At 38.7% G+C, this 12,314-nt stretch overlaps 1 protein-coding gene across 1 annotated transcript in view; it reads left to right on the top strand.

Moving 5' to 3' along the window:
* itgbl1 (integrin, beta-like 1) overlaps positions 1 to 12,314 on the top strand; it is a 35,380-nt gene that overhangs the window by 22,407 nt on the left and 659 nt on the right. Inside the window, exons 8-10 of the mRNA XM_079464579.1 lie at positions 2,432 to 2,548; positions 7,341 to 7,487; positions 11,081 to 11,194. Coding sequence (XP_079320705.1) covers positions 2,432 to 2,548; positions 7,341 to 7,487; positions 11,081 to 11,194 — 378 coding nt within the window. The remainder of the gene's footprint in view (positions 1 to 2,431; positions 2,549 to 7,340; positions 7,488 to 11,080; positions 11,195 to 12,314) is intronic.

Here is a 12,314-nt window from a genome sequence, read left to right as displayed (position 1 = left end):
CCTTGCTATGTTTCAAAACTGTCTGAAAGAAGCAAAAGATTAAGTGGAAAAAGTGGTCAAGTTAGTTATTTTCCCAGATCACTTTATAATCATTACTAACAAAACTCTTGTGAATTGCATTCACAAATATAATGATTTATATTTAAATAGGTTGTGTTTGTTATAGGAGTTCTGAAGCATTACCTTATTTACATTGACATTTAGTCATTAAGCAGACTCTTTTCTCCAAAGCGACTTACAAAAGAATTCAGGGAGCAATAAGCGATATGTCATACAAATTTCCGCAAGACTTTTATTCTCACAGTAGTGTATAATGAAGGACTTTACACCGCCCTGTCTATATATACACGCATGCTTTATAGTCATAAATCCACACCTACATGTATGAACCTCTGCTTCTTGGTGGCTCTTGACATTTCTTAATTGCACTTTAAAAAGCAAAGAGCAAGAAACCTCCTCACCCCCTTTAGTGCCCGCCTAGAAGAATCATTTTCATGAACCTCTGTATTTGGCACAGCAGGTTTATTCTTCCCAGGACACATCAGGATTCGCTCGTCACGGCTCCAACACACTCATCATTTAATGTCAGATATGGCAGCGGTCTGTTCTATACAAGCCTGATTAATATATTTATATATATATATATATATATATATATATATATATATATTATATACTGTATGATTTAAGTTTGTGGCATGTGAGTGATGCAATCTTAACGTGCTTCATCGACAGTCATTCCAGACATGCCAAGGATTTTACCATTGACATTCTGTCTGTCTTGGTATGTGGAATGAGAATTTGAATTGTGTATGTTAAAAATAAATGTCAGGGTATTTTTACTGGTTTTTGAGAAGTGTGAGGTAACTTCCACAGCAGTTTGAACCCAGATGTTAAGTAATAATGAACTGAAGGTAATAAATTGTATAAATCTGCGAATTGGGATGAAGTCTAAAGTCTAAAGCAAGCTGGTTAACCGAGATGATGTTGAGATGAAGTCTAACATGGGACAGCTGTTGTCGCTCCCCAGACGGCATTTATTTTAAATGATCTTTTTAGGTCTTAAGCACCATGGTCATAAATGTATAATAATGTAACGCTTAGAGATGAATCGGGGGTCGTGTTATTGGAAATTGATGAGGCTTTGCCTTTATGATGTATGACAATTGAGAGGAACGGGGCTTTGTCTTGGCACCTGCACAAGGCCGGCTCCCTGGATAATTGAACTTACTGGATGGCTGTCTTTCAAAAATTGTGAAGGAATAATTGTTCCGAATCGGACCAAAGCGCAGTACATGATCAGCGAGGGAGCCATTAATAACAATGACGCCTGTTCTGCTTTCTCCATTTAAGCGCACATAATTCCACCGTCTCCTGTGAAACCATATGGAAAAGACACGTACTCACGTATACGGAGTCTGAAATAATTGTGTCTAGTGTGACAGGTTGATACAGCCTGCATTGTGCCAAATATAATAAATAATGTTTGCAGAATAATGCTTGTGTCTCAGTTATCGTCCGTCTTTCATTAACGTAACTTTTAGATTTAATCCTTTGAGTTCCAGGTGTCGCATAAAGGGACGGTTCCCCCAAAAATAAAAATTCTCTCTTCATTTATTCACCCTCGAGTTATTCCAAATCGTCATAAATGTATTTGTTCTGATAAACACAGAGAAAGATATTTGGAAGAATGCTTGCAACCGAAGGTTCTTGGCCACCATTGAAAAAGTGCAATGTTAGTCAAAAGTGCCCCAGAGCTGCTTTCCTAGATTGTTTAAAATATCGTCTTATGTGTGCTCACCAGAACAGAGAAATTTACAAAATATAAATCCTTCTATGTAATTGATAATAGAATCATTAGTCATTCATGTTTTCCAGCACTTTTTACTTGAATGTTTTGTTTATTATTTATATTAGTTATTTATTCAGTTAATTATTTATTTATTTCTAAAAATAAAAATGTATGGTCCATTCCTAGCAGTTAAATGTGGAGTAATCATGCACAGCCAAGGGATGGGCTACGTGATGTCACTGAAGCTAGTCGATGAGGCAAAAGTGTTATGACATCACCAGTTACCGAGGCAACGGCAGCAAGCAGCTTTTAGCTGCTTGGCAGGCTGAGAGCTTGTCAGACAGGGCGTTGCTTTGTTGTTCTGTTCGCCTGCACGGAGCTGGAACTGGAACAGCTGTCAGTGTCAGACAACCACAATGCCACCTTAGCAGACGAAAACGCTCGATGATAACAAAGCACTCAGTCACTAAGACCTTTTCACTTGACCTTGATGAGTCAGGTTCAAGGTGAAATGTCGACTCATACAAGATTCATACATGCATACAAGATCTTGATTAAATAACTGTGACAATAGCAACCAGTTTGAATTAGGTGTCACTGTCATGTTTGTCTGTCTCAGTATGTATTTGTGTGTTTTAGGGCAGTGTTTATGTGGCCAGTGCACCTGTCACCCACCAGGAGATAAACGAGTACATGGCAAGAACTGTGAGTGTGACGATAGGCAGTGTGAGGACCTGAACGGAGATGTTTGTGGAGGTAACACACACAACCACATAATAATGGCACCATATTATTAACCCTTGACGAATGAAGCTCATTCTGGTCGGTGAGAAATCAACATACTGTATGTGAAACAGAGGTGGAAGGGAAATCCTACATACTGTCTTTCGTTGTGATAACAATTGGATTCTGTGGTTTATAAGGGCTTATAACCATCTCAATGTAAATCTAAAGGGATGTATTATTTTATTTAAAATATTTATTATATATTATAATTTAAATCATTTTTCGAAAACCAGATCCACACAAAATCTACACTTCTCAGAAAATTCTCAAATAAATCTCCAGATTCATCATGGGACCCATAAACCAAATAAATCGGTGTAGTATATTGCCGAGTCATTCACGGCTACCTCTGTTCTCATTTAGTAATAAAGGAATACAATAGTCTTATCACTGGGTCTAAATTGCTTTAGGTGGAGCTCATTTCTACACTATCATAGAGGCTTCCAACACAATACTTGCTATTTCTTCTTTGGTAGCTTGCCATGAAAACAAAACCAGTGAAGCACTGAAGAAAATGAGTTTTTTTTTCGATGGTGATAGCATAACAGCCTGTGGGTTTAAACATTAACCCACGTAGACTCCACAGTGCACTGCACAGTGCATCATACAATCCACTGACAACTTGGCTATTTTGGCATATTTGTTTTATCATTGTGGAAATAACGTTCACATCAATCTGACATGGGTGATATTAACGTTAAACACAAGGGAATCAATCATTATATGAATGGGTTTCTGCCAAGAGAGGGCAAAAAGGCAATAAATAAAGAATCGGCATCAACAACACATCACGCCTGAGCCCAGTTGAGCATTGCTTATCCACATAATCTTAAAGTTGAAGCTTAACAATTTTTCTTTCGTTATTAGATAAGTTTTCATGTAAGGCACAATTAAAATATATGAATTTTACTGCATTAGGGGCATATTATGCTAGACCTTTTCTCTCAGAAAACCTACACCTAGTCAGTCACGGGTGTAGTCTACCACATTTACTATGAACGTGTTGTCAAAATTCTGTGTTAATATTGTGAATACATAGATAATAATATAGATACTATGTGGGTAGTTGACACTCAAACCTTACATGTGTCCTATGTTGTGACATAGCAGACATTTTGGGGAAATAACTAACAGTAAAGATGAATCTCTAATATAAAGTAATATATGTTTGTTTTCTACATCTATAATTATTTGTCAATTATTTTGTTTATTTTGATTATATAATATTAGGCTATACAGTACATATTTTTATAAATTTGTATAGGTCATACTGCATACAGTGTACCTCATTTGGTAGGGCATTAATGCATAAAAGCAAATTTAGCTAAGGTGTCCAGATTTGGGGGGGGGGTTGAAAAGTACCCTATATTAGCATAATACCAGTTCGTCCACCATAACTCAACTTATTATATGACATGATATGTAAACCTTTTCCTTATAGACCTGCTATTTAATTAACCTTAAAATGTGTTGAAAGTTCCATCAGATGACCACAACTGTTTTAAGCCATACTTTAATATCTGAGGTTGACTCTACTAAATTGGTGTGCGTTCAGAATACTTATTGTGCCGTTGTCACTAATCGTGCAGAGTATTTTCTTGGACCACTGCTCCCTGTGTGGACAAGCCTTAGGAGATGTTTAAATATGCATAGAGCTCCACTGCTGTCACTCCCAGAGCCACATTCCGACGGATCTAACAGAGCATGCTAACGCAGGAGAACCACAGAAACACGTTTTCCCTCCAGCTCAAAGCTCATCCTCCTCCAGGAGAGATCCAGCATTCGCATTCACATGTAAAGAAAGTTCATTTCTGCTAATTGCACAGATGGTCCTGCTGGACTGAATGGTTAAAATTAAGCGTTACCTACAGATGATGTGATCTTAAGCCCATGGAGAAGACGTGCCAGCAGTATGACCATAAAAGCGTGGTGGAGAAATGCAGGCTCATCAATATTTCAGATCGGATTTATGCTGTTTTTTGAGGCCCACACCTGAGAGTTTAAACCTTGGAAAATATCCTTTCAGAAATATGCGCGAGAAGCATCGTGAATCCGAACGTGCTCGAATTGCATTTACGGCCGGGATAATGGGGAATCGCAGGTGTGCTTTAATTGAAAGGACTGGGGTGCCACTCACATAAGCAATTAAATGCTCTCGTAGGCTGGCTGATTTGAAGCAGTCAAGCATGTAGAGCTACCCAGAGTGCATCAGACTTCAAGCCTGTGTATCTACACCCACAAACTAAACTAGAGAGACGGAGACAAAGAGAGCTAAATGAACATGTCTTTTCTCACAGTTACATTACTTTTGGCCGTCATTTAAGATCTGCATATATGCAACAGTGTGTTTTTATACATTTTGAAAGCCCTTTGTTTGTCTCAGACATATGTTAGACATAGATAGATCTTTAATAGTTATAACATTTTAATGCACATGTACAGGTGTGTTCACAATAGGAAGGTTTGATTAGAGTTAAACAAACCGGTGCATGGGAAATAAGGAATTTTGGTACTTGTCCAATTTACATTAATTCAACACAATTCATATTTTTTTTACATTCAGTCATCTGATTGAATCCATTCAGGTTGGTATTACATAAATGATTTGATTAAGAATTGTTAAAAATCTTAACTTTTCAGTAAAGAGAAACCCTTGTTAGTGTTTAATGTTAAAGGAATTGTTCACCTCCAAAATGGCAATTCTGTTATCATTTACTCACCATCTTGATCTTCTTTCTTTTGCAAAACACAAAAGAAGGTATTTTGAAGAATGTTGTTGACCAAAAACCGTTGGACCCCATTGACCAATTCAAATCAACGGGGACCATCGGTTTTCTGTTACAAACATTTGACTAAATACTGTATCTTCTTTCGTGTTCTGCAGAAGTAAGTCATTCTGGGTTTAATTGACAAGAGGGCGTGTAAATAATTAATGAATTGTCATATTGAAGGCGAACTATTCCTTTAACTCTGCCGACCGAACTTTCGGTGCATCAAACAAGCGAAACCCCTTGAAAACCAAAACTAGATAGTAATACGATGTGACCCTAAATATCACAATTTGGAGGATTTAAATGGCGCTTTTTTGACTCATTTAAACATTTTATGAGCCCTCTGAAATCTTTTGGCTGGTAAGAAAAACCCACCATGTGTTCACAAAATATATCATGAAAGCTGACATCATGTATGTCATCAGGTTGTGAACTTATCTTTATGACTTTAGGTTCAATGGTTAAAAAGCCAGCATGAACGCTAACCCAGACTAAAAATATATTTTTGTTGGTCTGGACCAAAACAACCAAGAGAACTGAACTTCAAGGACTTACTCCCCCCGAAACTTGTTTCTGCCAAGTCAGATGAAGTCTGGGGAATCCCAGATTTTTTTTAAATGTAAAGACCAAGGAGTTACATAAACAAAATATTTGGAAGAGGAGCTGGTTATGTCGCTCAGTGTGCATTTTACAGTGAGTCACCAACTGCTCTCTCAGGGATCACACACAAACGACACTTCAGCTTCAGAACATTTAGTTCCCTTACAGCCCCCTTGAAATAACACCCATGCACCAATCTCCCAATGCTTCTCTTGTAAACACCTTTGAGTGCCAAATAACCTTGTTCATAAGTGACGGAGACATTTAATAAAAACAGCTTCTTTTAGTCTAGAAGAATTCTGTATGTGAATATGCAGACACGAAAGCTAGTCAAGTATGTGGTGGTTAACAGACCTCTGCATCTAAGGAGGCGATAGGGTTACAGTCAAATGTGCCAAAAATCTCTATATGTTACTCAAGCCAACATTAAAGTGTGTGCAGAAAACTACCAATTACAAATCTCATCATTTAACACACTTTACCAGCTGAAATCCTCAATAGATTTCCCCCTGAAATTACAATATAAAAGGCACCAAAGCCTGCAGATTCCATCTGGACCTGGTAAGCAAGTAGCAGGTAGCTAGCTATAAACATGTTGCCAATTTAATTCACTTACTCTATTTAACTCACTTATTCGCTTCATGGTGTTGTTTGACTGTGACCGTTTGTGAGCTTCAAATAAACGTTAAGGACGCTTTACACTAATAACCATTGTAGACAAAGTTTATAGAACAATTTCTGACTGGGTATTATATAAAATCTTGGTTTTACTCACCTTAAAATTACTCACCTTAATGTCATTTCAAACCTGTGTGACTTTCTTTCTCATGCTGGACACAAAAGAAGATATTTGAATGAATGGTGGTACACGAAGACTGTTGGTCCGATTGACTTGCATTGGTTTTGTGTCCATACCATAGAAGTCAATGGGGACCAACGGATTTTGGTTACCAACATTCTTCAAAATATCAAGGAAAGGAATTGAAGAAATAGTTGAGTCCCAAAATACAAATTATGTCATTTATTCACCCTCATGTCATTTAGAATCTGTATTTTTTCATGACAGTTACTGACACAAATAATTTGATTGAGTGTAATGTACACAGTTAACTCATTATGAAAAGCTTAATGTTTTCTCAGCTCCTCGTGTTAACCCAGCACGATTCCAGAAGCCATGGGACGGTTCACCCCTCGAGGTCTATAAGTGATAAGAGCTGTATCCCGCAACACCATTAGCGAGTCTACAAGCGAATCCCTGTCTGTTCCAACCAATTATATTTGCCTAGATCAATCCGACCGTGACTTTGTTGTGGCAGATACAAACGGTGCTTTTCTTTGGTAAGGAGAAGCGGTGAGGAGAAAGTGATTGGGTGTGTATGTGTTTCCCTCAGGCCAGGGCATCTGCTCATGTGGCCGCTGTATCTGTAGTGATGGATGGTTTGGGAAACACTGCCAGTTCCCCCGCAGCTGTGATATGACTGACGAGCAGAGCAAGAGCCAGTGCGAGACGGCCGACAGCATCATGTGCTCCGGAAAAGGTAGGACGGACGATGCTCTGAGTGGCACCTTGAGACGTAACATTTGTCAGTCGTCTTCTTAAAATGAAAGTGCGTTCTTTTTTGTGCGTTCATTTGTTCGCTGGGGAATATGTGAAACAAACAGAGCTTTAGGTCGATTCTCACACATGCTCATCTAATGAGCAAGATAGCAAATGGTAGCAGGAATAACTGCCTGACAGTTTTATTTCTTGGAAGACTTCTGCCGTTGGGGTTGAACCGGCAGATGGGGTTTGATCTTGAAAACCTATCAACTTTGATTGTACTCTGAAACTCTGAAATTGCCCATTTATTCACCTTTTGCTCTTTGGAACCTGAGAAGCATCATCTCTATGCTAAGCTATTTGTCGCTTTGTACTAACCTACTGGACCATTCAACCCATATCAGTGGAATCGCCTCCTGTATATGACTTCCCTCGGGCGTTTTGGTGGAAGACATAGGTGTCTAAAAGAGCAAATTTTCTAAAAGAGCTGAAAATTTCCTACAGTGTGGCTGTGTCCCTGACATGTCTGGTCGCTGTAAGCTTGGATGCGATCGACTCATACGAGGTGTTGCGGTCACGGCTGGCTGTGTCACCTGCTTCCCGCTCCACGGCAGCTTCCGGTTACATACGTAACCGAGAATTTCCCTGATGGAGGGAACGAGACGTTGTGTCCTTTAAGCCACAACGCTTCCCCCGCTGCAGTTACCTGGGTATCCTTCCCAGTTTCCTCAGCCCAAAAGGTGAATGACTGGCGTGCCATTCGTCAATTTCATTGGACTTTTAAAAAGTACAATCAGAGTTTATAGGTTTTCAAGATCAAACCCCATCTGTCGGTTCGACACAAAATCTTGTTCCCTCCATCAGGGAACTGAGGTTGCATCTGTAACTCCAAACACAGAAAGTCAAACTTTAGGTTTTACGTTTTAACAAAAAAACTGAGCAAGAACATGTTCCGCTTTGTATGTGCCCTATTAGCATCCTGGAAAAGAAGATGAAGCTTGTTTACATGTAAAGTGACAAAATAAGACGCTTTTATACGCCTGCACTTAGAGTTTGTTAGCGCAGATGACAGAACGCTGTTTGTTTACAGTCGCCTGGCTGGTGAGAATAAGAAATTCCTCGAGCTCTTGTTTCACATAATTTTCTCAAATGAATTCTCGGAAAACAGCAGGAGAGTTGTTTTGCTTGTCATAACAACGTCAACATTATTAAGACTGAAACACTGTAATAATTAAATGGATTTTTGCATTGAAAAGCTCTGGGGGCAGGTGAACGGGTGGGCTGCTGATTGTAATATGCATTAACATATTACCTCTCTGTAGATCAAAGTAAAACTGTCAATAACGTTCACTGTATCATGTTTGTAAGGAAAAGCAACAGCTCAGATTACAGGATCTGGAAGTCCAATCCCCTCATGTCATGCAATATTTAATTTCCCTTGATACTGTATATAGAATTCCCTGGATCGCCCGTGTAATAAAAGCACAGCTTGTAAGATGTTGAAAGATGTTGTTTTGAGACATAATGTTGAATACACTTGTTTTTAATGCCAAATTCCAATACTAATATGTAGAGAGCATCAGCTCTCCAGTCAATCAGCTAGACCAGTGGTTCTCAAACTGGGGGCCTCAAAATAGTTCCGATTTTGTGGCAATTTATGAAAGTGTTATGCAATCAAACATCAGAAAAAGCCCACCAACCAAAATAATTGATGTTCAAGTATTGTATAGCTGAATCCTAAATTTAGGATTATAAGGCTGTATTTGGGGGCTGCAAAGCGATTCAACGAAAAAGTTTGAGAACCATTTGGCTAGACCAATGCGGTTATCGCTTGATGTAAATTATTTTAATTAACTGAGCTGGTGGATACATACATGTTTCAATGATGTTGCCAGGATATGCAGTTGCACCTTGTATGCAAACAACAGCATATACAGCTCCACAAAAAATAAAGAGACCACTAAAGTATTGTCTTTAATAAGCATTTCTGCATGTGTTGTGGCCATTCCCGTCCAGTGTCTATTGAATTCCAACAAAAACAAGCCTCAGGAGTGAGATAAAGTCACCCAACAGCAATATATTGAGAGAATGCCAAGATTCATGTAACTATAAATCAATGTTATTCCATTACATATACATTTTTAAACTGATCCTAAAATAAATGCAAAACATAAGTAATGTGTAGTTTCTTTGGAGTATTCAATATCTGCACACATCGCATCGTTTTTTTGTGCTACTTACTACAGAGCACTGCAGAGATGATGTATTTTTGTACGCAAACTCTGGAAGCAAGTTAGCATTTTAGCGCTTCCGGTACTCTTGCTCCAAAGTCTATGTTTTTTTTATATGGGTTTTTGATAAATTGCCTAAAATAAGATCTGTGGTTAATAAAACCTTTAAATATTTTCACATTTACATTTATGACAAATCTCTAAAAACGTGGATCGGGATTCAGTCACGGAGTAATTAACTGCATGGAAACACAATAAAGTTATCGGAGGCCTAGTAGTGGTGACATTGATATCGAGTGACCGTATAGTAGTCTGTTTATAGCCTCATGTTAGCTTTTTACTTCTGCCGATTGTATTTAGGCTTTAAAAGTAACAAATCTTGCATTAATGTGTAAAGATGATCTTGATAGACAAACGTGTGTATCGTAAACCTTTGTTAATCACAAAGCTTATTCTTTGAGATCTCACAAATATCTATGTGAAAAATGCATATTTTTGTCGAGGGGACCAATGCAGCACTAACTTCTGAGTGAGCCTACAAAAATACTTAATCTCTGCGGGACTATATTGCCATAGATAATCGACACTATGGCCGTTTCTCAATTACAAGAACACAAAGAACGGACTTGTGTTCTCGTGGAGACTGCTCTTGTGAGGCAGCCTAGAAAGAACGAATTAGGATGGACGCGCCAGAGAGACTTCATGCGCAAGGCTTCGATGCAGTCGATGCATCCTTGATATCGAGAACACATCCGGGTACTTTCATGCCTTCTCAGTTGTTATGTTCTTGAGTATTGGAACCGGACGGTTATTGTTGACGTTGAGCGTGAACACCGGGGCACAAGACCACTGAAGAATATTTATTATATATTTATATTGAGAAATGTCCTATTGGCTTGTTAAACCTCCACCAAATATGGAAGGTCATGCGGTGTCCTGGGTCCAAATGCTCTTTCAGATGCCAAAGGCAAAAAACAAAAAAATATGATGTACACTGATCAAAGAAAAACATGCTCTTTTATCTCCACATCGAAATCCCACCAGACAGCGGTTAATTTTTTCAATTCATTAACATATTCATTTCAGAGATTCCATGAGAGTTTATAAAACTTGTGAGTAAATGTGTGACATGAATAAAACGTGCTGTTTAAATAGTACCCTCACTTGAAATGAGTGGAGACTTGGACCCGGAAACAGTATTCCTTACTTTTGGAGTGTTCGCATAATTTTTTCTGCGGTCGTATGCTGTTTCACACAAACATGACAAGATCCCTTTTAAAATACCACCATATCTACCGAAGTGTTTCATAATCACGTCAAACTTTGCACGTCAAAACTGATGGCTAAATTGTTTCCACAGGGTCATGTCACTGCGGCCGGTGTATCTGTTCACCGCGGGAGTGGTACGTTTCAGGAGAATTCTGTGAATGCGACGACAGGGAGTGCGACAAACACGATGGGCTGGTTTGCACAGGTACGTATTCAAATGCGTCTGCACTCCTCCAAACATCCACTCGCACACTGACACATCTCTTTGTGGCTGACATTGAGGTCCTGTGATGTGGCTGCCATTTGATTAGACGACTCTGTGAGACATGTAGGCCGAGTCATCCAATCAGAGAGACCCTGCTGTCTTGTTCTCTTCCTGCTTTGCAAGAAATTCCAGAGAGAGTCGCGGTTTCCTTTCAAACCATGTAGAGCTGCCTCAATAGTGCTAATAGAACGCATAATAAATATTTATTACGATGATCGCTCTAGGGCTTGAAGATATTTGGACAGATGTTGAGAACTTGTTAACTTATTCATTTAATGACTTCTTTATCAGTCGCAAAGTCATTCAGCAGTTCAACAGTTCTTCCCGCAAAGATGCGAAATTCATTACAAATGGAGACGAAAAGCACAATTGATAAAAGAAATGCGCAAACGTTTCTGTTAAATGTCACTGATTAGCATATTAAGGATTGGGGCATATGTCATGATTTCCATATTCATAAGGATTATTAAAAACTATTTTCTTCTGTTGCTCAGGGGAAGCCTTCTTTTCGATAGAGATGAAATGCAAATGCAAACAATCAACCAATTCTTTCTTTTACCTTGGGTGACAGTTATGCGGTTTACAATTATAATCATGCAAAAACGTCTCTGCCAGCTTCTCAATAATGATTTTGCCTTTTCATGCCTTGTTCATGTGCTCATTACACCCGCAGCTGATGAACAATGTGAAAAATATATAAGTAAAGACAGGCTTGATTTCATGGACTTCAGATGAGAACTGTTTGATGTTGATAGAATACACGATAGTTCACCCAAAAATGAAAATGTTGCCATCATTTACTCACCCTCTTGTCATTTCAAAACTGTCTGACTTTCTTTCTTCCGGAGAACACAATGTTGGTAACCGGCACCCATTCACTTGCATTGGTTCTGTGTACATACAATAGAAGTGATTGGGTGCAGAAGCTGGTCAGTCACCAACTTTTTTTGTGTTAAAAGAAGATGTTTTGTGTTAATACTAAGCACTTTGTGGGCTGAATATACGGGACACCACTCAAAAAGTCACATTTGTCCTTAGTTTGCCTCTGTATGCTCCATCA

This window comes from Barbatula barbatula, assembly GCF_947034865.1.
Source record: "Barbatula barbatula genome assembly, chromosome: 9".
NCBI classification, from domain to species: Eukaryota; Metazoa; Chordata; class Actinopteri; order Cypriniformes; family Nemacheilidae; genus Barbatula; species Barbatula barbatula.
This window is presented reverse-complemented; position numbering and strand designations above follow the sequence as displayed.